General features: G+C 52.8%; 1 protein-coding gene across 1 annotated transcript in view; it reads left to right on the top strand.

Moving 5' to 3' along the window:
• KIF26B (kinesin family member 26B) overlaps positions 1-25,917 on the top strand; it is a 444,962-nt gene that overhangs the window by 395,099 nt on the left and 23,946 nt on the right. The window contains exons 11-12 of the mRNA XM_032389461.1: positions 21,033-21,195; positions 22,002-25,395. Of these exons, the coding sequence (XP_032245352.1) occupies positions 21,033-21,195; positions 22,002-25,395 (3,557 nt within the window). The remainder of the gene's footprint in view (positions 1-21,032; positions 21,196-22,001; positions 25,396-25,917) is intronic.

The following is a 25,917-nucleotide window of genomic DNA, read 5'->3' as shown; positions in this document are numbered from 1 at the left end:
CCTGAACTTTGGGGCTGGTAAGCGGTGTGGAGTCTCCAGGTGGTGTTGAGAGATTTGATCAAGACCTGTACAATGTCTGCCACAAATGTGGGTCTATTGTCACTATGGATTGTTAATGGCGGGCCGAACCAGGGCACGATCTCCCACAAGAGGACTTTAGCTACTTCCCAGCTTTGCTCCGTCCTGGTTGGGAAGGCTTCGACCCACCCAGACTATGTGCATACTATTACTAGGAGATATCTGAACCCCCTGCTCGGCTGCACATCTGTGAAGTCTACCTCTAGATCTTCGAAGGGGGTTGCTCCCATCCTCTGGACACCTGGCGGGAGCCGTGGTGCAGACCGAGCATTATTTTTAGCACATGTTATGTATCGTTCACTCGTTCCTCAGCATAGTGCAGGCAGCTGACTGAGGTAGTGGTGCTTCTTGAGAAGGGCCTCTAATGCAGTTTTCCCCAGATGAGTGAGTTGGTGGTATTTCTTGACTAGATGCCCTCCAGTTGCTGTTGGAACAAAGATGCGTCCATCTGGCATCATCCACCATCCCTTTTCAGTCAGAGTGGCTCCCTCAGCCATGGCCCATTCCTTTTCCTTTTCAGTGTAACTGGGTGGAGGGATTTCTTCCGGGGGTGTTAGGGCTATGGTGAGGGAAGGGGCTCTGTCCATGTCCTCACTGGCTGCGGTCTTGGCTGCCTCATCTGCCAGATGATTGCCCCGTGCTATGGGGTCGTCTCCTTTCTGGTGTCCCTTACAGTGCTGGATTGCTACTTCCTTTGGAAGCCAGACGGCTTCGAGGTGTCTCAGTATCTCTTCTTTGTTCTTGATAGCTTTTCCTGCTGTGGTTAGGAGGCCCCTTTCCTTGTAGATGGCTCCATGTATATGTACAGTAGTGAAGGCGTACCGAGTCTGTATAGATGTTGACTCGCTTCCTTCACGGAGGGTGAGGGCTCGGACTAAGGCATATAATTCAGCCCATTGAGCTGACCATCCAGCTGGTAATGCCTTAGCTTCTAGGACTTCAGTGGTTGTGGTTACTGCATAACCCGCTTTCCGGGCTCCCTCTCATAGGTAACTGCTGCCATTGCTGAACAGTGTGAGCTCTGGATTCTCTATGGCTTGATCCCACAGATCTGGGCGGCTTGTGTAGACTTCATCAGTCACCTTGGAGCGGTCATGATCTGGTTCCCCATCTTCCATGGGGAGAAAGGTTGCTGGGTTTAATGTGCTTACTGTTTCGAGGGTGACCCACGGGTTTTCGCAGAGGAGCCCTTGGTATTGTGCTAGCCGAGAGTTGGAAAGGAAGCGGTGTCCCTGTGCGTTCATGAGGGACACAACTGCGTGAGGGACCTTGACATTAAGTTCTTGCCCCAGGGTGAGCTTGTCCGCCTCCTTGATGAGTAGGACTGTGGCTGCCAGCGCCCTGAGGCATGGTGGCCATCCTGCTGCCACAGAATCCAGCTTCTTTGACAGGTAAGCAACTGGCCGTTGCCAGGGTCCAACAGTCTGGGTGAGTACCCCGAGCGCTATTTTTTCCTTTTCATGCACAAAGAGATTGAAGGGTTTTTCTACATCTGGTAAGCCCAGGGCTGGAGCCCACCCCAGGCAGTCTTTACCTCTGTGAAGGCGGCTTCTGCTTCCTCAGTCTAGGTAGGGGGTTCTCAATCTGGTCCCCCTAAGAGATCATAGAGGGGTCTTGCTATTGCCGAGAACCCAGGGATCCAGATGCGGCAGAATCCTGCAGCCCCAGGAATTCTCATGGACCCCTTTTTGTCTGGGGCTGTGGCAGGGAGATGATGACTTTCTTTCTCCCCGGCCCTAGTTCTCTTTTCCCTTGGGTGAGGAGGAAACCAAGGTATCGGACCTGTTGTTGGCAGATTTGTCCCTTCTTCCAAGAGGCTCATTATCCCGAGTCTGACAGGCTGTAGGAGGGCCTTTGTGCCTTTTGTGCAGTCTTCTTGTGTGTCACTGGCGAGGAGGAGGTCATCCACATACTGGAGGAGGGTCCATCATGTGGCCTCTCTTGGGAAGCTGGCGAGGTCCATGGCCAGTGCTTCCCCAAAGAGGGTTGGTGAGTTTTTAAGCCCCTGCGGGAGGCGTGTCCAAGTCAGTTGCATCTGACGCCCTGTATCAGGTTCAGACCATTCAAAGGCAAACATTGGCTGGCTCTGGGGAGCTAGGTGGAGGCAGAAGAAGGCATCCTTCAAATCTAGGCAAGTGAACCACCTGGCCGACCCTGGGATTTGGCCAAGGAGAGTGTATGGATTCGGGACCACTGGGTGCAGAGATGGTCACCTTGTTGATGGCCCACAGGTCTTGAACTGGTCGGTATCCCCCTCCTGGCTTCTTGACTGGCAGGAGTGGGGTATTCCAGGCTGACTGGCACTCGACTAGAATACCAGCTTCTTTGAGTTTGGTCAGATGTTCTTGGATGCTGATCTTAGCTTCTTGTGGAAGGGGGTATTGCCTTTGCCTCTGAGGTTGGGCTCCTAAGATCAGTTCAACAATGATAGGGGCCTGATTCCAGGCTAGTCCAGGTGGGTTGTTTTCAGCCCACACTGAAGGGAAGGCGAGTCTGAACTCCGGCGGGCTGCTCGGTTGGGCCTGGGCACAGAACAGCCTCCATTCTTCTTCCCTTGGCGTGGTAATTGCTAGTACCAGAGACCCCGTCTCTTCTTGCCTTGTGTTCAATCGGAGGCTAGTGTGTCCGGTGGGCTCACAGGTTATCTGAGCCCTAAGTTTGGAGAGTATGTTTCGGCCCAGGAGAGGGATGGGGCAATCAGGCAGATACAGAAATTCATGTCAGACCTTGTGGCCCCCGAGTTCACACTGGCAAGCCTGGCAAAAGGGGTGTTGTATCGCCCGCATCCCGCTGGCCCCAAGGATGGTCGCAGTCCTTTTGCTGAAAGGGGCCACTGGGGAGGTGACAACAGAGTGCTCGGCCCCAGTATCAACCATAAAAGTCACTAGTTGGCCCCCCATCTTCATTCTGACCGTGGGCTCATGGGGGCCAAAGAGGAAAGAGCCCAGTCCCCCATATTCCCACAAGGCCTATGAGGTCCTCCTCTCAGGGTTCTTCTTTGTAGCGGCTGGGCTTCTGAGCCTTTCCCCGGTTGGGACATTCGTTTTTCCAATGCCCTTTCTCCTTGCAGTAGGCACATTGATCCCTTGCCAAGGGGGTTCTGGGCTTCCCCCTTTCGGTGGTTGGGGTCTCCCCATCTTCGTGTTGTCCTTTCTTTCAGGGCAGCAGCAAGGAGGCTGACTTTCTTTTTCATCTTTTTGTCGGCTTCCCATTCAGCTGCAACCTCCCTGTTCATGTAGACCTTATTGGCAATCTCTATTAGTTGGGTGATGTTCATCCCAGCGAAACCTTCTAGTTTCTGAAGTTTTTTTCTGATGTCTGGGGTGGCCTGAGCCACAAAGGAGGTGTTTACCATCTGTTGGCTTTCCTGTGCCTCAGAGTCAAATGGAGTATATATCCTGTAGGCTTCACATAGTCTTTCATAATAGTCCCTGGGGGACTCCCCTGGTTGTTGAGTGACCAAGGATACCTTAGTCATGTTCATGGGTTTCTTAGCTCCTGCCTGGATTCCCCAGAGGAGGGCCCCCTGGTACCAGCAGATGTGGGCCTGTCCCTTGGTTGTGGTGAAGTCGCATGCTGGGCGCTCGTCGGGTGTGGCCATATTAGCCCAGGCAGCAGGGTCAATGACTCCCACTAGTGCCCACTCTTCCAGGTACTGCCGTGCACCTTTCATTATTCTCCTCCTTTCCTCTGTGTTAAACAGGGTGCAGAGTAACTGTTGGCAGTCTTCCCAGGTTGGCCGATGAGTCTGGAAGAGGGATTCTATGAGGTCTACCATAGCCTGTGGTGGTTTCTCAGAGTAGGATGGGGTGTTATGTTTCCAGTTGAGGAGGTAGGTGGTGGAGAAGGGCTGATAATACATCATGGAATGGCTGGGTTGGACTGTACCTTCTTCATCATGCCTCTCGGGTTCCCGCGTCTCTCCTACAGGCATTTGGAGGGCGCTTGCGCCCGGTCTGGGGTGCAGCCTGGCTGCTGGTCCTGGAGGAAGTGGATCCTTTGGGCCTGGGGGCACCGGTGGATTCCTCTGGGCTTGGGGGCACCAGTGGGTCCTCTGGGCCTGGGGGCACTGGTGGATCCTTTGGGCCTGGGGGTGTCGGTGAAACTGATGGTCGTGGAGTGTCTGGAGCTGAAGGGCCAGGTGTAGACGGTCTTGGGGGTACATACGGTGGGGGCAGGGTCGGTTCATCCTCGGGATCTCCGGCTAGGATTTGTGGAGACTGGGGCTTTTGCTGATTTTCTTTAGGTCACTTAGATGAGGTGATTAGGACCCTGGCCTGTCCCTGCCTATTGCAAGCACATCGCACCCAGAGGGAAGGGTCTGAACAATTCGTAGCCAGGAATTGCTGGTCAGGTTGTCCTGGTTCTCCTGCTATGACTTGCCATACTCGACGAATCGTTGGGACATCCAGCATCCCTTCAGAAGGCCACCCGACATTAAAGGAGGGCCATTCCAACTCACATAGGGCTCTCAACTTGCCGGGGTTCATCCTGACTCCATAGTCTCCTGAAAACCCCTTCTTGAAATTTTTGATCATGGTCTCTAGAACCGTAGGTTTACTCTGCCCTGACCCCATGGTGATGTCCCCGTGTGCGATGGCGCAGAGACAGACAAAGTGGGGGGTGCCTCCTGAGGTGAGGAGACCAGATACCCGTCTGGCCGTGTCCCGAAGGAGCTTAGGTGAGGCTTAGCCATAGTGGTCTCAGCGCTGTGACTTACGATCGGAAACTATTCCGATGCCGCCATAGTCTGTATGCCGTTCACCACAGAGTCACAGACGGGCCCACTCAGACTCCGTAGGCTTCTGGGGACCTTAAGGGTGCCCGCCCGTGGAGTCACAGAATCCGTCTGCTTGAGCAAGCCAGGTCAGACTGCACATTCACTCACACATTCACACTCCAGAAGTTATTACATTCCCTCCCTGGGAATCCCTACCTGTGAGACCTCTAAGAGGTCTCTGGGAGGTGATCAGGCTCCCCTTCCACCCTGATGATGGGTGGGCCTGTCTGGTTCCTGGGTCCCCAGGCCTTACCAGAATCCGACATCGGGACCAGGTCCTCACCTGCCAAGTCTCCTCGAGTCTGGCGGGAACAGCAGAGCAGGGCCGGCCCGAGGCGACTGGGGTGGGAGACTGCTGAAAATTAGGCAGGGCGCACCTTCTCCGTTATGATCTCTCGTTCCGTCACTGCCCCGCTGTTGCCCTCAAACTGGTGGCAACAATGGGCCAGTGCGGTTGGGTTTCCCAGTCAGGGAACCAAATGTTACGGAACCTGGACTTGATCGCCCGACAGAAGAACCAAGTGGCACCCAGAGATCTTGAAGAACAGGAGGTTTGTTTAATGCCCACGGGCTCAGAGAAGAGTGATCTCCAAAGGTCTGAGCCCCGAGCACAAACAAAGGGGGCAATTTATACACTTCTACTTCTGCACACTTGGCACTCTTGGCGCATGCGTGAAGGGGGGCAGGGAGAGGAACCCGGATTGGCCCACCCGGGAAGCAGAGCAGGGAGAAGAACCCAGAAGAGCCTGGGGGCAGGGGCTGGGACTCCCTCGCTGGCTCGGTCGGCCAGCTTAGGACACAGATTTTTTTTCTTACCGATAATACTTTGTTTTTAAAGAACGAAAAATCCACAACAACGTAACCTGGGAGGACGCAGGGTAACGGGCATAAACGGAGACTTTTGTGGGGAAACCGGAGGCTGTGATCAGCCTTGCAGAGCAGGGGCGCATTGCATTTGTGTTTGCAACCCCAGGGTGCACAGAGGGCCCACTTCGGCCCTCAGTTCTTCACGAATGCTGGTTGGCTGAACTACCTCCCAGCAAGCCGAATGGTCTGAATAAGATTTTTTGGTGTTAGCACAAAGGAACATGGATGGGGCAGCTCCAGGCTTCATAACAAGACCCTCTGCATCAGCATGTGGGGAGACGCCCCCTCTGCTGACCTTCACCTGCCAGGTGGGAGATCCCTGGGTTCTATTGTGGAACATCTGTTCTACAAGCCAGGGGTACTGACCTTGACTCCATAACCTGGTTGTATCAGCCTGTTTAACCCATACACGCTGCTGACACCACACATTTTCACTCTGGAGACCCTCATTCTGTACAGCATCAACCTCAGAAAAGCCATGGGATCATGACATGGACACAACTGACAGATGGGCCGACTTGACTTGGCCAGAGTCTTGTTGAAGATGAGGGCTTCTTGGTGGTTCTGGCTGTTCCTCTTTGGGGAATGTTGTACCTGAGTGTAAATGTCCCTCCTGTGATCCGTCCTCGAAGGCGGTGGGCCACGTACACCTGAGCAGACCACAGCGTGTCCTCTGGAATGCTCTGGGAGAGTTGCCCTGCCATCACATGGGGAAGACCATGAGCCTTCTGCCTGGCACTCAGTCCATCCAAGGCGGTGGCATCTGCCCTGGTTTTCGTCTGACTGTGGCTCCTATGAGGAAAAGGCAAACGTAGTGCCTTGGAGTTAGGAAGCTTGGTGAGGAGGCCTCTTTTGTTGAGGAGGTACTCATTTGATATTTATAAAAAAGCAACTCTATGCTGGATACTGTGTTGGGCCCTAGATGTGTAGAAAGAAAAGAAGTGATCTCTGACCATCTTACGCAGTTCTTCAAGAAGTAGGCATCCTCCGTGGTATGTGACCCACTGAGAGCCCTTCATAGCACTTGTGAAAATTTTTGATGTATTGAAATTTTGAAATTTTTGAAATTTTTCTTTAAAAGCAAGCAGGCACAAAGAAGGGGCATAGAAGATGTGATGAACTCCTAATTTGCAAGCTTCTTGTCACTGGTGGGATTTGAGAAGCTGCCCAGTTAAGGATCTTGTGGGATATCGGTGATTTGGTTCTGAACTCAAACCACATTAACCCCATGTAAGAAATGAACAGCCATTTGCCATTAGATGTATCAACTTAAAAGATATAACTGTTGTTCCACAATAGACTTTTTTTTTCAAACAAAATAATTATCACTGGAAAACTTGAATCAGCTTCGTTCTTTTTCAAGAAATGTGCAATTTCTTCATGTCGTTCCCCATTAAAATTTTGCAGACTCTCTCTCAAATTATTAAATGTTTGCATTGCAGCCTCAGTGTAACATCTTATTTTCAGACATGCACCAGTAATGGCAACCATTCTCAAACTTAATTTCCTTTTAATTCCTTCCAATTACTATGCCCTGCTCTTAGTGCCAAGAGCCAATCCCATTAGTACATTTTGCAAAGACTGTGGGATCATGTTTCTTTAAGCCATATATGAGACCCGGAAGGCATTCTAACAGAGTTGCCCTCATCATCTCCTGAAAGTTGGTTTTACGTGGTTTCAAAAGAAGTTTAGCCCTGGGCAGTCTGGCACATGTGTTTAACAACAGTCTTTCAAGTTTTCCCCAGCTGGTTCCTGGTTAGTGGTCTGCGAGTAACAAGAACCATATTGGACAAAGATCTTCACGAAATTCCACAGGCAATGTTTGGTCACTCTTATTGGCAGGCCTGTCACAGGAAAAGCAACATCGGAAGGTTTTTGAACCACAGGGGCCACAAAATGTGAGTTAAGAATCTAAGAATGTTGAAGTGTTGCTCAAAAATTTTGTGCATCAAAGAACACTATCCAGAGATTGAAACCCCACAGCATGGGAGCAAATCTTTGCAGATCATATCTCTAATATAGGATTCCTACCCATAGTATATAAAGAACTCCTGCCATTCAACAACAACAGCAAAAATTCAGTTTGCTTCACAAATAGGCAGAGGACCTGCATAGACATTTTTGCAGAGAAGACATACAGATGGCCAACAAGCACACGAAAAGATGTTCTGCATCATTAGCCAATAGAGAAATGCAAACAAAACCACAGTGAAATGCCACCTCACATGCGTTAGGAGAGCTGTTATTAAAGAAACAGAAACAAATGTTGGCAATGATATGGTAAGATTGGCACTGTCATGCACGGTTGGTGAGTGTAAAATTTGCAGTCGCCCCAAAGACAGCAATTCCTCAAAATGTTTTAAAGAGAATTGCTGTATTATCCCACGATTCCACTCAAAAGCTTCAAAAGCAGCAATTTAAACAGATACTTGTTCACAGCAGCTTTCTTCACATTAATCCACAGGTGGGAACTTTCCAAGTGCCCATCAGTATATGAACAGAAAACAGAATATGGTATGTCCAGGCACTGGAATAGTATTCAGCTCAACTGGATACTTGAAATGACTAAAATAGTAAATTTCATGTTGTATATATTTCGCTACAATAAAAAAGAAGAGAAGGAAAGACAGGTGATTTCCAAGGACACAAAGTCCCTGGGAGTTGCTGGGACAGATTTTTCCTTTCCTTTATTTATTTTTTTGTTGGGGGGGGGAGATAATTAGTGGGTTAGTGAATGGAGCTGAATGTGAAAGAATTTCCATAGGATCAAAGTAAACAGCATCCTAGACTGAGCTCCTGGGATGCATTCAGTGCCGGAGAGACACTAAAGTCCACACTTGCTCAAGGAGCTGTGGGTAGTGGGATGGCCGGAGTCCACCTGCTGGGAGGCATCTAGAGTATTTCCCAGCATCCTCCTCACTCTATCCAGCTCCAGATCCCAAGCCGCCAAATCATCTCCATGGTCATCTTTTATATGATGAGGAGGAGGTCTCCTAGACTGTCGGTCAATGAAGTAACAGATGGATTGGAACCACAGTCATGCCCATCTGCAGCCCATCTGGCCAGTGCCCACGTCCCCCATCTTGGTGAATAATGGATTTTGTGGCAATGGCGCTTCACCCTTCCTCCTGGGACAATCTTCAGTGTCTCCCAGCTGAGTCTTGGCAAGGCCATTGGTCTGGGACAGGAGCAGGGGTGGAAGGAGAGGGCAGCGAATGGCTTGTCCTGACCTCGACAGTCAGAATCCTGTTTGAAGCTCCATGCTGGTGACTTGAAGGAAAAGCCACTGCACAGGGAGAGACGCAAGCTCAATCACAGGACGGGACACGTTTAATCATCTAATCCATCCTCCCAAGAACTGGGCTGAATCCTTTCCGATGGGGTGATATTCAGTACCGCTGACCTCGAATAATGAGCCAGCTTATGTCATCTCTCCTGGAAGGTTGTCCTACAACACAGGGGTGCCCACTGATGGGCAGTCCGATTGACCAAAGTGAGATTGAACTTCCCTGCCTTTTGTGTGCACAAGATCAGAACACTGTCAAGGGAATGCAAATGACATGACTGCTCAGGGCTCAGATTTGCATTTCCTCTATTTATTTTGAGAGACAGCAAGCATGGAATGGGCTAAATTGAACTCTGGAGACTGGAGATAGTCATGATTATAACCCAGTGTTAGCATTAAGCCCAGACCCTTTGGCTAATGCCATTTGACCTCTTTCTAGCCTTTCCAAGGAATGTGGTTCAAGAGGGACTCACCTGGGTTTCCAGCGCTGGAGAATAAAAGCCCCATAATTCACCCAGGACCCACACTGCTCTGTTATCTTAGGGTTTTGCTTAGAGAGGTTGGTCAAGAAAGTAGGTGAAACCATTCCAGATGCTTCCCTGCCATTTTTTTTCTTTTGAAAAAACTCTGTTTACACTTCCAGATTTTCAAAGCCCAAATTGTACACAGTTCTAATGTCAACCCTGAGGGACAGCCACAGACTAAGCTCTAGAGAGGTGCCATCAAAATGCCACTTAGGCATGTACTTCCTCCTATATGTTTCCTACCTGAAACAAACATCACAACTCATGGAAAAGCATAGGGAAATTCTTAAAATGTCGGTGTATTGCTAAGGTGACACAGGAAGTGGGGAATGGTGTAGCAGGAAGGCAGTGGGAAAGATTTAAGAGAAGGCACTAGGCAAGAGTAGGATTCCATTATGTCAAGAACTCCTTTTGTAACCTTCGTTTACTCTCTGAGAATTCTTTAAAAATCCACGGAGAAGGACAGGAGTGAGCAGGTACTGGGAGGGGCTCTCTATCACCATGGCAACATGACTCTTGCTGCCATCTCTGTCACCCATCGGTGCCTAACTCACTTTTGGATTACCCCAGAGATCGCTGACCTTGGAATTAATGCATGCTCGCAAACCTGAGGATGATCAGCACTTGAAGAACAGCAAAGTTTCTGCACAGTACAGTGAGCTCATCTTTACCCAGAGGATGTGTAAATAGTTATAATGCAACATAATTGAGATGTTTCCTCATCCCTCCCCCAGTAAAGCTGTCCTCCACGGCTGTTGTGGTTCTATAAAACGTGACTGGACTATAGAAATGTCTTCACATCAATAACTAATAATGGCTGAGGCCAAAGGAATTTTTTTATAGTGAACATACAGGGTTCTATTAGTTTCAGATGTACAATGTAGTGATTCAAAACTTCCATACATCACCCCGTGCTCATCACAAGTGCACTCCTAATCCCCATCACCTGTTTCCCCCATCCCCCCACCCCCCCCCCCCCCCCCCCCCCCCCCCCCCCCGCCCCATAACCACCAGTCTGTTCTCTAGAGTTAAGAATCTGTTTTTTGGTTTGTGTCCTTTTTTTATTTGTTTTGATTCTTAAATTCCACATATGCATGAAATCATATGGTATTTCTTTCTCTGTTTGACTTATTTCACTTAGCATTATACCCTCCAGCTCCACCTTTGTGGTTGCAGATGGCAAGATTTCATTTCTTTTATGGCTGAATAATATTCCACCGTATATATAGACCACTTCTTTTTATCCGTTCATCTACGATGGACACTTGGGCTGCTTCCATCACTTGTGAGGCCAAATGAATTTTAAAAAGGAAGTGAAACTTCATGAGGCGCCTGGGTGGCTCAGTTGATTAAGTGTCTGCCTTGGGCTTGGGTCATGATCCTGGGGTCCTAAGATCAAGCCCCGAGTCAGGCTCCTTGCTCCGCTAGAAGCCTGCTTCACCCTCTCCCTCTGCCCCCTACTCGTGGTTGCTCTTTCTAGTGCATGCTCGCTCACTCTCAAATAATAAAATCTTTAAAAAAAAAAATAAACTGCAGTAAATGATAGAAACATTATTACTCCTAATCTGGTCCTGCAGGTGGATTAAAGAATGAGCATGCATCTATCACAGATCAGTCTGCATGTTTAGGAAATGCAGAAGATCTTGTTATTGACTCATTAAGCACCTCTTGATAGCATCTTAAGCCTCATTAGCATACACAATTTTTGGCAATCTGGGAATTCAGGGGAAACCTTTGGGCCTACTTCCTATTTGTCTGTAAGGTCTACTAATTTGCCTTCTGGGCTATTGTTTTTAGTTTTCGTTTTGTCTTATTTTTCGTCCAAGTGATGATGACATTCTTAGCTCCCAATCATGCTAAACAAAGTAAAAATAGTTATAAGATCTTTTCCCTTCTGTCCTAGAGCTAATATGTCATAACATGTCCAAGTTACTATAAAGAAAGGTCCCAATGAAAAGAAAGATCAAAATAAAAGAACAGCTCCTACCCAAAGGTTCTCAGGATCGTGTTGAAAAAAGCGAGCTGGCATTAGCCACACTGTGGGGTATGAGGGCACAGACTGCCAAGTTGGACTTCTGTAGAGTCCAACTGAAAAGTTAGAAGAGTTCACCTAAGCCACTCCCACTTCTGACACCAACGGCAAGTTTGAAGGGTTCCCAAAACCACCCTCGAGTTTGGTAATTCACTAGGAGGACTCCCAGACTCACTGAAGGTACCCACAGCTGTGATTCGTTACAGAGACAGGATACAGATTAAAACTAGCCCAAGGAAAAGGAACAAAGGAAAAGGAAGCTTCTGTTGTCCTGTCCCGTGCAGTCACAGTGGGTTACCCTTCCAGTGTACATGACAGTACATGCCACCCAAAGGCTCACTTGAGCTTTCGTGTGCAGAGTTTTTATTGGGGCTACATTATATAGGAATGATTGATTGATTGATTTCCCACATGGTCTCACTCAGTCTGTATGTCAACTGATACAGCATGACCCAAAGTCCCTGACCTAAATCATACAGTTGATCTTTGTGGTGTGGCCAGCCCCCACCCTAAGATGGTCAGGTGTGGCCCCCTGATCTGGGGTAGCCAGTCCCTGCCCTAAACAAAGACCCTCCTAACAGATATGACATAGATTACCTCCCAGAGGCTGCGGGCAAAGGCTAGACCTCTTTGGGCAAAGCCATGTTCTTTACTACACAAGAACTCTGAGCAAAGAGGAAGTGCTGGGTTTAGGGGGGAATAGTATGAGCTTGGATGACCAAATATTTGAGGAGCAATGGAAGGCATGTGGAATATTCCCAAGCAAGAGAACCTATAAGGGAGGATATGATAAATGTCTTTTAAAAATGGGAAGGGCCACTGTGTGCATGAGAATTATTCTTACGCTGTGTTGCCGCTAGAATACAGTGAGTGCCCATGGTTAGATGCCTAAGGAAGATTTAAGTTCAGTATAAGACAGAGCTTTTTGATAATTGAGGCTCTTCAAAAGTATCACACAGGCTGCCCCAGGAGTTGGTAAGTTCTCAGTCATTACAAGTATTCTGGCAGAGAGCAGATCACCTGCTACAGTGGCAATTCTTTTCCAGAAAAGGCAGCGACCCCTGAGAATCCTTCCAACTGTGATACTCTGTGCTTCTAAAAATACTGTTCAACCTGACTCAGAATCATATCCTGGAATCTCTATCCTGTAATTCTTATTGTATGAATTACCTTTAAAATACCTTATGTCATCCCTGTGTGGTATGGCCTTGGAATGAATGTACATTTTCCTGAGCAGAACCAAGAATATCTAGAGCAATTCAGATTCTACTAATTCTGAGTGGTCAGCAACTTAGACTGGATGGAAGTTTTTCCTTGCTCTAGATGAGGAGGCTTGAGTTGTTTAAAAAGTGAATAATGTAAAAAAAAGTTTTCATGGAACACGTTTAGCTTCTGAAAGTGAACCCATGTGTTACGATCAGTTTAGTCATTGCAAATATGTCTTTTTTTAAAAAAAAAGATTTTATTTATTTATTTGAGAGAGAGAGAGAGAGAGCAGGGGGAGGGGAAGAGGGAGAGAGAATTCTCAAGCAGACTCCCTACTGAGTGCAGAGCCTGACACAGGGCTCGATCTCTCGACCCTGAGATCATGACCTGAGTGGAAATCAAAAGCCAGATGCTTAACCGACTGAGCCACACAGGCGCCCCACAAGTATGTCTTATTACATGAGTTTGAAGCAGATTAGTTAGGATTTTAACTGGAAACCTTCTGATACCTTTATCTTTTTTTTTTTTTTTTTTTTTAAAGATTTTATTTATTTATTTGACAGAGAGAGACATAGCGAGAGAGGGAACACAAGCAGGGGGAGTGGGAGAGGGAGAAGCAGGCTTCCCGCAGAGCAGGGAGCCCGACGTGGGACTCGATCCAGGGACTCCAGGATCATGACCTGAGCCGAAGGCAGTCGCTTAACCAACTGAGCCACCCAGGCGCCCTGATACCTTTATCTTAAAATATTCTGCCAAGACTATTCACTGTTTACAGTTTACAGGTGGTCTTTCTCATGAAGCAGGTGGAATTAATGTGAATTTTATCTTATTCAGATAAATGGAACACTGATATCCAGGATCAAATGGATTCGTGCAGCCCGGATTTCCTTAGATTTCGTCTTCCTCTGTGTACAGTGGTAAACTATTAGTCATAAAGCAGGTTTCATTGGCCCCAGCCCATATATGCAATGCAAACCCTTTAGCTTGCGTGAACTGGTTTTCCATCCAGATATTTTCCAATGTCCCATTCTCATGAATGCCTGTCACACACCTAGTCCTGCCGGGGACAATGCTGCTTCACTGAAAATAGCAGGCCCCTGTGGGCCACCATCCCTTCTTTCCTGCCTCTCATTGGGCACAGCCAACAAAGCTCTAGAGCCACATGGTGCCAGCCCTGGGTAAGCAGGATGGCATGGGGATGAGGCATTTCTCCCGTGTATGTTTTTTAAAATATTTATTTATTTTAGAGAGAACACACAAGATGGGGGAGGGGAGAGGTAGAGGGAAAGACGGAATCCTCGAGCAGACTCCATGCTGAGTGTGGAGCCTAACACAGGGCTCTATCTCACGACCCTGAGATCATGACCTGAGCTGGAACCAAGAGTTGGACACTCCACCGACTGAGCCACCCAGGTGCACCCCCTCATCTCTCCCATGTATTACCCTGTGTCAGAGGCCTTCCAAAATGGTGCCATTTGTGTCTCAGGGTTCTACGATGTCTAATCAAGAACCTCGTGAGGGAACAATTAGGTTAACCTTGTTCACTCTCTGCAGTTACAGTTTCAGGCCCTCCACCAACAGCAGGTCTCAGGTTAAGCAAGGCACGAACTCAGACCAGGTGCCATATTGGTTGGGTCACCGAGACTGGTCCTTCAGCTGGCACTGGGTGGCTCTCCACAGGGTCCTTCTCTAAGCTCTCCCCTGATGAGGGAAGTCACCACCTCTCAGCTAAATGTTGGTGCTTCTAGACGCACCTCTAACACACGTGTGGGTATCAGGGTCCCTGTCCCATCTGAGAGCTGTACTCCTCTGTCCAGTTTGCCTTATTACACATCCTGCTCCCTGGCGTCCCACAACGGACACCTGCTTATGCCGTCGGCAGCACAAAGGGAACAATATCTGAACCACTCTAACTTCGTGTAACTTCTTTTGAAAATGCCATTAGGATAGCATGGCTCATACCAAGCTTTTGGTTCTTTTGTAGCAACCAGAACCAGATCATTCATGCCTTGAAATGTTGGCACCCTCGAGGGGAACATTGCCAAGAAAAGGCCGTCCTGCGGAGCAGATGGTTTCCCTAAAGAGAAGGCATACCAAGTCTTCTCCCAAAAGTGCGTGTGTCTGTGCCACAATCATGAGAAGGGGGTCACCAAGTCCCTTACAGATAAATAAACTCAAGGGAAGTTCTTTTCCCCTGTGGATGTACGTATTTCAGTCTGTCAGCTCAACAATGTCACAAAGACATCTGCTTGGGACCTAGAAGCCAGGACGAGAACTGCCCTCATCCAGGAGCACCCTGGTCTCCAGTACTTGGGCTGGCATCAGGAGTCACTGGTGACCCCTTGGGTGACAGTAGGAAAAGATGTTCACAGGCCAATGGGGTGTGAATAGGAAGGAGGCAGCGGGAGAGAGTGCATAGAGTACCATTTGAGTGGCCAAAACTAGGTCAAGTTCATGACATTAACCTACCTCTTCTTTTCCATTCTGTCCCTGCTTCCTTTTCACTGTCCTCTCTCCTCCTGGTGGTTGGTGCGTGGATGCAGGGGCCTGGGGGCAGGGCTGCAGGGTCAGAACTCTCGTGGCTGACTTGAGACCTAGCCACTCTCACCCAGCACGTCAAGCTGCCTGTCTCAGGCTCTACAGCACATTTCGGCAGTTTCCGGGTAACATGGGTAGAAAACGGGATGGTTTCTAGAATGCAGTGTGGCTCCAGGGCCATATCCTTAAGAACTCGAGGGATGCCGATGTTTTCTTGGCATTGAAATATTGTTACCTTGATCTGGGATATCTGATGCCTCCCAGAATTTCGCATGTGTGGTTTCCATTCTCGGATACTGATGGCACAACACTTGTAGAAAAACACTCTCCTGATTCTGAAGAAGAGCCTGCCTGTGCACATGCAGGGTGGGTGCCCATGTGCCTGAGTTTGGGGTTTGTAGGTCTGCTGTGGTCCTAGCCGCCCACAGGAGGTTTTCTCTTGCAAATTGTTCTGGAGCTTAGTTAGTTTTCTGGATTAACGAAGCTCCTTTCTTTCCACATTGTATTGAGAATTATTACGAATTGACAGGAGTGGACATCTACAGACTCGCTCATGAGAAGCAGAGTCGAAGGGAGGGCACCCCGGGGGGCTGTGGGCAGGCTGCCTGACATGGTGATTCAGAGCTCACCACCTCTGTCTCCTTCACAAGGACTTGGTTCACAGATGCCCCACTTGGTACCTCCAGGGTTCTATCACCGCCTTTCTGGAAAAGAAGGCTACTTCGCGCTGCTCATGAAAGGAATGGCCTTCTTCGTGTGCCGTGACCTGGCCGGCACCGCCGTGTGACACGGAAAGCTTGTGTTTCAGCAGAACCCCGAACGGTCTCGCCATCTGGGAGGGCTTGGGAGGGTTTCCTCCCCCGAGGGTCCTCATACAACGCGCTGCAGATTCCAAACCACCCTTTCCAAAAGGAATTTAGAGTTTTGTGGGGTGTTTGGGGCAAATAAATGTCAGCCACATAGGAGAACCGAGCCCAGGTGACTGTGCTGTCACCATGGAGGTGAGGGTGTGTCTAGAAGTCGGGGAGTTACGGTGACGAGGGGGACAGCCCTCAGCCTCGGAGGGGGGGATCTTTGCTTATCACGTGCAGTGTTAGATGTGCCATTGGCGTTAACAAATGATGTCGTCATGTGTGTGCCTCGCTGGGTAGCCGGCTCTGTGATTACGACCTTGTCCCTCCTCCCTGCCCTGTCCCTGTCCCTGCACCTTGCATCCAGTCAGCGCATGCTCACTATGCGCTTCTTGAATGAGCCGCTGCTGACGTGAGTGAATGAGTGTGCGCAGCCTCACAGCCCCTTAGGAAGGACAGGCTCTGCTTCTGTGTGTGATAGGAGGTGATTTGGGCAGTTGCCCGTAGCTGTGTCCTGGTGCTCGAGTGATTTCTGAAGCTCAGGATTTGCTCCTCTGCCGGTTTCTGTTTGGCAAAAGATGATTGAATAGCGAGGAAATCACCACCCACCTTTGTGCTCTGGTTGGTGACTCTTTGGCGCTGTGTCTGGGATGAGACCATGCTATGTCATTACTCTCGGACACAGGGGAAAAACAACAACAAAAACAAAACAAAACAAACACCCTTTTTCCGTAAAGGCCCAGATAGGAGACATTTGTGGCTTTGTGGGCCACACAGGCTCTGTCGTAACCACTCAGCTCTGCTGTCGTGGCACCAAAGCAGACAGAGCCAGTATGTTAATAGGTATGGCTGTGTTCCAATAAAACTTTATTTATAAAAGCAGGTGGTGGTCCGGCTTTGGCCTGCAAGTCCTGGTTTGTCAGCCCATGTACGTGCTCATCATGCTTTAATTTTAACATTATCACTATGAACATTTGTTCATGATCCTGTTCTTGCTGTGTCTAAGAAAAAGTCGACTTGTTTTAAAAAACAAGACATTTTTCCAAAATTTTTAAAAGATGTGTGCTGTTTGGGGTGGGAGGGAGGTGGAATATGTGTGCATGGAACGTGGCTGCTTCAAAGGGGGCATGGTCCTTCCCCAGCCCCGCCAGCTCTGCTGTCACTGGCCCCCTCCTGCCCCAGCTGTCCTGTCCAGCCAGGACCCCTCCCACGTAGCCCCCGAGTCCCTAAAACCCTCCTCCAGCCTGGCCCTGGGGCTTGGGGGCTGCTAGTCCCACACCTGCGAGCTTCTCTTCCTCTTGCCTCAGCCTGGATGCAGAGGCGCGGACCGAATATCTGCTGGCTTTTGCCCTAGAAACTCTTTTGAATCTTTATTTTCCTACCAAAGACACTGAGTGAAATCTACAGTTTTCAGCCTTTAGTACCCTGCCCCTTCTTTCACCTTCCCTCCCCAACTTAACTGTCTTTGTTCCAAGTTAAAAGATCGTCACAAGGTGGAAAAAACCCAAAGCTTTATAGCCACCATTTTTCATTCCCATAAGAGGATGTTTGAGAGTCTAGAGAGGCCCGTGTGAAGGAGTCTTGCTCGTGGTTTTACTGGCTTTCCTCGAGGAGAGCTAAAATGCCGGTTGCCAAGCAACACACATGCCCTGGCTTCTTCCAACAATGTGGACTTGAAAAAAACAAATCGTCCTGTGATTGACTCATGAATGGGGAATCAAGTGGAAATGCACCGGGCAGACAGTTTGGTGTGACAACGTTCTGTCTGTTGATTCTGGCCCCTTTGCCTGAGGACTCACACGTGGCCACACAGAGAAGTGAGCAGAGTGTGTCCTCAGCAGCGTTCACCTGATTAACAAGCATTACATGAGGGATTTCAAAGCCTCATCGACCCTCGTCACTTGCGGATTCCATATTTGCGAATTACATTCAAAACCAATGCTAGCGGTGTGTTTGCAGTCATTTGCAGACATGCGTGGTACCCAAACCTTTGAGTGGCTCGATGCACATGTACCCAGCTGAGGTGGGCAAGCCAACACTCTGCCTCCTTGTTTTGCCTCTCTTCCTGTAAACCAGGGCCCTTTGCAGGGTTATTTAGTGCCATGTTGTTTGTATTTGCATGCTTTTTGGTGGTGGTTTTACTGGCCCCCAGCACAGTGGTCCCCAGCACAATGCTGTGGGGGTGTCTGTGTTCCTTGGTGCAAGAAGGCTGGGATGTGCCTTATGGAGAAAATATATATGTTAGAGAAGCTTGGTTCAGGTATGACCAGTGTTGTTGGCATGAGTTCAATGCTAATGAATCAACAAGATGCTTCATCCAGAAAGAGGGGATTCACTGATCTATACATAAGGCTGCTCTAGAAAGTATAAGGTAACCTCTAAAGTGTGTGATGAAGCTATGGGGAAAATGGCTATATTTGTGGATCCGTAAGAGGACTGATAAAATTCTTTTTTTAAAAAAGCGGGCTCCTGGGTGGCTCAGTCGTTAAGCATCTGCCTTCGGCTCAGGTCACGATCCCAGGGTCCTGGGATTGAGCCCCCCGTCGGGCTCTCTGCTCTGCGGGAAGCCTGCTTCTCCCTCTCACACCCCCGCCCCCCCACCACTTGTGTTCCCTCTCTCGCTTTCTCTGTCAAATAAATAAAATCTTAAAAAAAAAAAAAAAACACAGCGGACAATCTTGTGAGGCTAAAAGCCAAAGAAATTTATGTTCATATTACCCAGAGTCAGGAAAATGTTAAACCGTTCTCAGCTAGTGTTCTATTATAATGAAAGGGTGCATATAATTTATAAAATTTGTAAGAAAGGTATGTTAAATCAGGTGACTTTAACCAGGAACACCTGGAACAGGGTTACGTACTGACCCGTTGCTGGGTGCTGTCCTGGGCAGGGTTCACGACTTCAGCATTCACAGAGACTTAGACGAACATGACCACCACGAACAGTAAGAACGAATGGACTGAAAGGATCACAACTTCACCCTAACGGGATCTGTCTTCCACTTGAAGACACGGGAAAAACAAAGCCTGGGACTCGCCCCGATGCTGTGTCGCAGCTCAGCGTGTCCGCCGGGGGTGGGACCGGATTTCCCGTCCGGCCATCACTGGTGGCGTCCCTGATGCGCCTGCTGGAAGTGAAGTGTTGACCGCTAGGCCTGGATCCTCCGGCACACCCCCCTTACCTGTCCTAGTCCATTAAGGGGGCTAGAACGGAATACCACAGACTGGGGAACTGGTGGGGGTGGGGGGCTGAAACCACAGATCTTTATTTCTCTCTGTTCTGGAGAAGTCCAACAAGGCACCGGCAGATCTCGTGTCCCGTGAGAGAGGTTTCCTGGTTCACAGATGGCCACCTTCTTGCGACAGGGGTGAGGGAGCTCCTGCAAGTTCCCTCATTAGAGCCCCATTCCCGTTCATGAGGGCGCCACCCTCATGACCGGTCCCCTCCCAAAGGTCCCACCTCCTAATGGCATCACTCTGGGGGCTAGGTTTCAACCTACGAATTTGAGGGACATAAACAGTCCGTCCAGAACACTCACCTTGCATGACTTTTATCACTAATGACTTCTCTTGAAGGGAAACCCTGCTATATTTTTTAAATTGCCCAGGACCTGAGCCACAGCAAGCCCGGCCTCCCCAATTGATGTCTTAATTGGTTCCAGGTGGAAAGGCAAACGATGGCTTGTCTACTGCAGTCTTCCTCCCTGAAGGCCTGATGCAGGTCACGTGTGAGATGGTTTCCCTGTGTCCGAGGCCTAATCTCTGCTGACAGCAGCCTGCCTCTCACAGCCGGCCTGCTGAGCTGGAAGGCCCCTCTCCAGGGAGCTCTGCGGAGGTGGCTGGCAGACAGCCTGGTGGGGACGCGGGCGTGAGGACAGGACCCTTGCACCTGGCGTCACGAACACGACACAGAGCTGTGCATGCAGGGCACGGGAAACACAGAGGCTGCCTCTGCCCTCGGGATCAGGGAAGGCTCCGGGGTGGAAATGACATCTGGCAGCAGTTGAGGGGATGAGCACTGATGATGATGTAAGCAGAAGCCTTTAAGAGCAAGGCAGGGAGAATGCGGGGACGAGGGTAGGAATGGAAAAACAGGAGTCATTCCTCCAGGTCAGTTTTTGAAGAGCCTGGAAACACCATCTGTGAACTCCCGGGCCTCATTATCACCACTCAGGGCCCCGGCCCTACACGGCGCCTGCAGAGTCTCCAGAGGAGGACTTTCTAGAAAGTCCCGTGTTCCGTGGCTGGCTGGCTGACTGCTTGGGGCGATGTCTGCATTGCCCCACTTGAGATCAGGAATACATACACCTTCTCCTGCATTCCCACTGTGTACAAATACGAGAGTAAGAGACAACGGTAATAAAGCACCTGCAACTCTGCAAACAAACCGCGTACGTTACAAACACGCAGATCTTCCATGCGAGTTCATGTCTGGCAGGCTGCTTTCCCCTGCGGGGACTGCTTGCGTGCAGACACTTGCAGAGAAGGGCCGTGTGTGCAGACAGCCTGGTAATCACTAGCCACAGAGCCGTTCTGTCCTGCTCCTTCCTCTCTTTCTATCCCCAGGTCCCGTTATGCGCAATGTCCTGTGTGCACGCAGACACACAGGATTACCCAACGGCAGGACAGCAGGGCCCAGGGAGATGTTTTGCATGGAGTCCATCCTTGGGGTTGGAGCCCTAGCTCAGCTGCCAACTACAAATAGCCCCATGCTAAAAAACAACGCTCATTAGTATGCCATTTAAAAACAATGGAAAAAAAAAAAACCTGCGGCCCACAACAACAAGAGCCACGTAGAGGCCCGAAGTCCCACCCTGACAGCCAGAGTGAAGCCTGGCCCACTAATGCAGCCCTAATTCACTTTGTCCGGCAGAGAGAGCAAGCTCACCATGCTGCTGCGGGAGTCCCTAGGGAACGTGAACTGCCGCACCACCATGATTGCTCACATCTCGGCCGCCGCCGGCAGCTACGCTGAAACCCTGTCCACCATCCAGATCGCCTCGAGGGTCTTGAGGATGAAGAAAAAGAAAACGAAGGTAAGGAGCTCCTGGGAGGTGCACTGGAGGAAGGCGCTTTGGGAGCCCGACCGCGAGCCCCCAGCCCCAGGGGCAGGGGTGTGCGGGGCTGCCCACGCCGTCTGGCGGCCACTCAGGGCGGGAGAGCCGTCAGGCCAGCGATGTCCCATTCCCCTGACAGTGGCTGGTCATCCAGCCCGGACCCCTACCCGGGAGTGCTCGGCCCACTTTTAGGCAGTTTGGATGGACTGCTACTCCTTTGCGATGAAGAATTGGCCACGGATGAGAAATATTCCACGTCTCTCTCCCCGCCTTGGTCCCACGTAGGTCAGAACCATGTCCTTCAAGCAGTTGAGCCCACAGGGGGTTGTCAGCTCCCTGCGCGCATGGCCCTACTTCCCTGGCATTTCCGGGAATCGTTTCTGGGCTCCTGGGTTTTGCCGTGTGAACTCTGTGTCTCTGGCTGAGGCCCAGGGTCTGCTGGAACGACCAGCTTGTGTTCTCAGAGGCAAAGCCAGGACAGTTGGTGGCGTGACAAGAATGTGACCCATCAGCCTTCCAGAGGTCAGACGGGGCCTGGGCTGGTCACCTTTCCTGAGCAGGCTCTGTGCCCGGTGGGCCACACAGGGGCTCCTCTTCCCACAAGAGGCCATGGTGTGCAAGGCTGGGGCACTCCAGCCTGCTGCACCATGAGAAATGGCCCAAGGCAGGGAGGCCAACTGGGGTGGCCTGGGGGGCCTGCCTGGAGTCTGCCTGTGGGTTCACGGAGGGGGCAGTGCATCTTGGGAGAGCTGCCCCTGCTGACCTCCCTCCTCTCTCACCCACAGTACACGTCGAGCTCCTCCGGCGGGGAGAGCTCCTGTGAAGAAGGCCGGATGCGCAGGCCCACCCAGCTGCGGCCCTTCCAGGCCAGGGCCGCGGCGGAGCCGGACTTCCCCAGCCCTCAGCTGCCCAGTGAGCCGGACTACTCCTCCAGCAGCGAGCAGTCCTGCGACACGGTCATCTACATCGGGCCCAACGGCACGGCCCTGTCGGACAAGGAGCTCACAGACAACGAGGGCCCCCCCGACTTCGTCCCCATCGTGCCGGCCCTGCAGAAGGTCCGGGGTGACAGCCGGCCCGCGGAGGCCAGCGGGGCCGTGGCCAGCAAATCGGAAAGGGACTGCTTGAAGTGCAACACGTTTGCCGAGCTGCAGGAGAGGCTGGGCTGCATCGACGGCAGTGAAGAGCCCAGTCAGTTTCCTTTTGAAGAGCTGCCTGCCCAGTTTGGGGCAGAGCAGGCCAGCAAGTGTGCCCCGTCAGGCCAGGCGGCCAGGGCAAGCCCACTCTGTGCGTCCGACAGGGAAGATGACGGGTCCGACGGCCAGTCCACCGACAGAGAAGGCACCGCCCCTCCCGCCTCCAAGATGCAGAGAAATCACTCGCCCGGCCCAGCCCCTGCCTCTGGCCCCGCACCGCCCAGCAGCCCCAGCCCAGCCTCGCCCAGGAGCATCCCGGGCAGCAGCAGCGAGCACAGCGCGGCCAGCCTCCAGAGCAGCCGAGAAAGCCTGAACTCCTGCGGCTTTGTGGAAGGCAAGCCCAGGCCGATGGGCTCCCCGCGGCTGGGCATCGCCAGCCTGTCCAAGACCTCAGAGTACAAGCCGACCAGCTCTCCCTCCCAGAGATGCAAAGTCTACACCCAGAAGGGCGTCCTGCCTTCTCCTGCCCCCCTGCCTCCACTGAGCAAGGGTTCCGGCCTGCTCTCTAGCGAGTCCCTGATGCAGCCTGAGGTGCGCACCCCCCCAGTCGGAATGAGCCCCCAGGTCTTGAAGAAATCCATGTCCGCTGGGAGCGAGGGGTTCCCCGAAAGCCCTGGCGAGGACGAGCCTCAGGCAGTGACTTCCCCGGATTCTAAGAAGGAGATCCTGAGCACCACGCTGGTGACGGTGCAGCAGCCGCTGGAGCTGAACGGTGAGGACGAGCTGGTGTTCACGCTGGTAGAGGAGCTGACCATCAGCGGGGTCCTGGGCGGCGGCCGCCCCACCAGCATCATCAGCTTCAATAGCGACTGCTCCGTGCAGGCCCTGGCCTCGGGTTCCCGGCCCGTCAGCATCATCGGCAGCATCAGCGAGGACCTGGAGTGCTACTCCAACGTGGCGCCCGTCTCCGAGGTCAGCATCACGCAGTTCCTGCCCCTCCCGAAGCTGACCCTGGACGAGAAGGCCTGCGAGGCCGGGAGCAGACGTTCATCCATCAGCTCCTGGCTGAGCGAGATGAGCGCCGGCAGTGATGGCGAGCAGTCCTGCCACAGTTTCATAGCCCAGACGTGCTTCGGGCACGGGGAGGCCATGGCAGAGCCCCCGGCCTCGGAGCTCGGCGGCAGCATCCAGAACAGTGCCGTGGTGTGTCGGGAGAAGTCCAAGGCGGGCCCCGACAATTTGCTCATCTTGTCTGACGTGGGCGAAGACTCTTTCAACAAGGCGGCCCCCATCAAAGGCTGCAAGATCTCCACACTGGGCAAGGCCATGGTCACCATCTCCAACACGGCAAATCTGGGCGGCTGCGAGGGCTACATCCCCATGAAGACCAACATTACAGTCTACCCCTGCATCGCCATGAGCCCCCGGCCTGTCCAAGAGCCCGAGGCGTCCATCGCCCCCACCGTCAGCTCAGCGCCCAGAGCAGCGCAGTCCCAGGACAGCAGGGAGACTGGTGCAAAGACAGAGATGAAATTTGAGGACCCTTGGCTAAAACGAGAAGAGGAGGTCAAAAAAGAGAGTGCCTATCCCAGTGAAGAGGGGACTGGGTGTGAGGCTGCCACAGGCCCCCCGAAGCCCGAGGCCAGGGCAGAACAGGACAGGAAGGCCAGCCCCGGGGACAGGCTGAGCAGCAGCAGCGGTGAGGTGTCCGCCTCGCCAGGGAGCGACACCTTCAGAAGGGTGGTGGATGGCTGTGAGATGGCCCTGCCCAGCGCGGCGGCCCAGAGCCCTGTGCACCCCAGCAGGAGCCTCAAGTCAAGCAGCCTGCCCAGGGCTTTCCAGAAGGCCAGCAGACAGGAGGAACTGGGCAGCCTGTTCTACCACTGCGCCGCGGAGACCAACGGGCTGGGCGCGCCACCCTGCAAGGCGACCCCGGAGAGGAAGGTGGCGTCACCCAAGCACGGAGTCCTGGCTCGGCCCAAAGGGACGCCCCCTCTGCCGCCGGTCCGCAAGTCCAGCCTGGACCAGAAGAACCGGGCCAGCCCCCAGCACAGCGCCTGCAGCAGCAGCACCGGCAGCCCCTCGCACCCCTCGCAGCCGCCGGCGCCCTTCCTGGCCGCGTTCCCGGACGAGGCCGGCGGCAGGCTGAAGGAGGCCAGCAGCAGCAGGCTCTTCAGTGCTAAGCTGGAGCAGCTGGCCAGCAGGACCAACTCCCTGGGCCGGGCCACGGTCAGCCATTACGAGTGCCTCTCGCTGGAGAGGGCCGAGAGCCTGTGCGCGGGCAGCTGGCGGGCGCACGCGGGCAAGGACAGCACGATGCCCCGCGCCGGCAGGAGCCCGGGCCGTGGTGGCGCCGCCGGGGCCTCGCCCACCGCCCCGGGCCCCGCGCTGCCCCCCGCCACCTCCGCCACCGCGTCGCCCAAGGCCGGCCCGTGCAAGATCTCGGCCGTGAGCAAGCTCCTGCTGGCCAGCCCCAAGGCGCGCAGCCTGGCCACCGCCACCACCAAGACGCTCAGCTTCTCCACCAAGTCCCTGCCGCAGTCGGTGGGCCAGAGCCCGGGTCTGGCGGCCAGCGCCAAGCCCACGTCCTGGTCCACGCAGTCCCTGAGCCGCAGCCGCGGCGCCGGGCCCGCCTGCAAGCTGCCGCTGCGCGCCGTCAACGGGCGCATCTCGGAGCTGCTGCAGGGCGGCGGGGGCGCGCGGGGCGCCGACGGGCGCGCGGGGGCGACGGGCGAGGAGCGGCCGGCCGCGCCCCCACTGCCCTCGCCCTACAGCAAGGTGACGCCACCGCGCCGGCCACACCGCTGCAGCAGCGGCCACGGCAGCGACAACAGCAGCGTGCTGAGCGGCGAGCTGCCGCCCGCCATGGGCAAGACGGCCCTGTTCTACCACAGCGGCGGCAGCAGCGGCTACGAGAGCGTGCTGCGCGACAGCGAGGCCACCGGCAGCGCCTCGTCTGCGCACGACTCCACGAGCGACAACAGCAGCTCCGTGGGCGGCCGCTGCCGCAGCCTCAAAGCCCCGAAGAAGCGCTCCAACTCAGGTAGGCGCCTGGCCCTCCAGACGACCCCGCACCCCGAGCCCTGGGCGCCTGAGTGCAGTTCCGGGAGTGGCTGCACCACCGCGCAGCGCTTTCCTAAGCGTTGGGTCACCGTCACTAGCCTCGCAGCCCGACGGCTGCGGGTGCCAAAACGTGGGGCTGCTGGCCCCCCGAGACCCGGCGGCCAGCCTCCCACGGTGGCATGGAGCCCGCTGGTCGCATGGGCTGTGTGCTGTAGAGGCCCTTCCTGCACGTCCCCCAGGCACACTCATGGAAAGTCGCGTATGCACGGCCGCCGTGGCGCCTGCAATGTGCCCCACCCTCTGAACTGATGCGAGCGCGCACATGCGCACACACACAGTGCACCAGCACGATCCCCCACACACACAGTGCACCAGCACGATCCTCACACCACACAGTGCACCAGCACGATCCCCCCCACTCACAGTGCACCAGCACGATCCCCCCACACACACAGTGCACCAGCACGATCCTCACACCACACAGTGCACCAGCACGATCCCC

This window comes from Phoca vitulina, unplaced genomic scaffold, assembly GCF_004348235.1.
Source record: "Phoca vitulina isolate PV1807 unplaced genomic scaffold, GSC_HSeal_1.0 scaffold54, whole genome shotgun sequence".
Taxonomy (NCBI): domain Eukaryota; kingdom Metazoa; phylum Chordata; class Mammalia; order Carnivora; family Phocidae; genus Phoca; species Phoca vitulina.
This window is presented reverse-complemented; position numbering and strand designations above follow the sequence as displayed.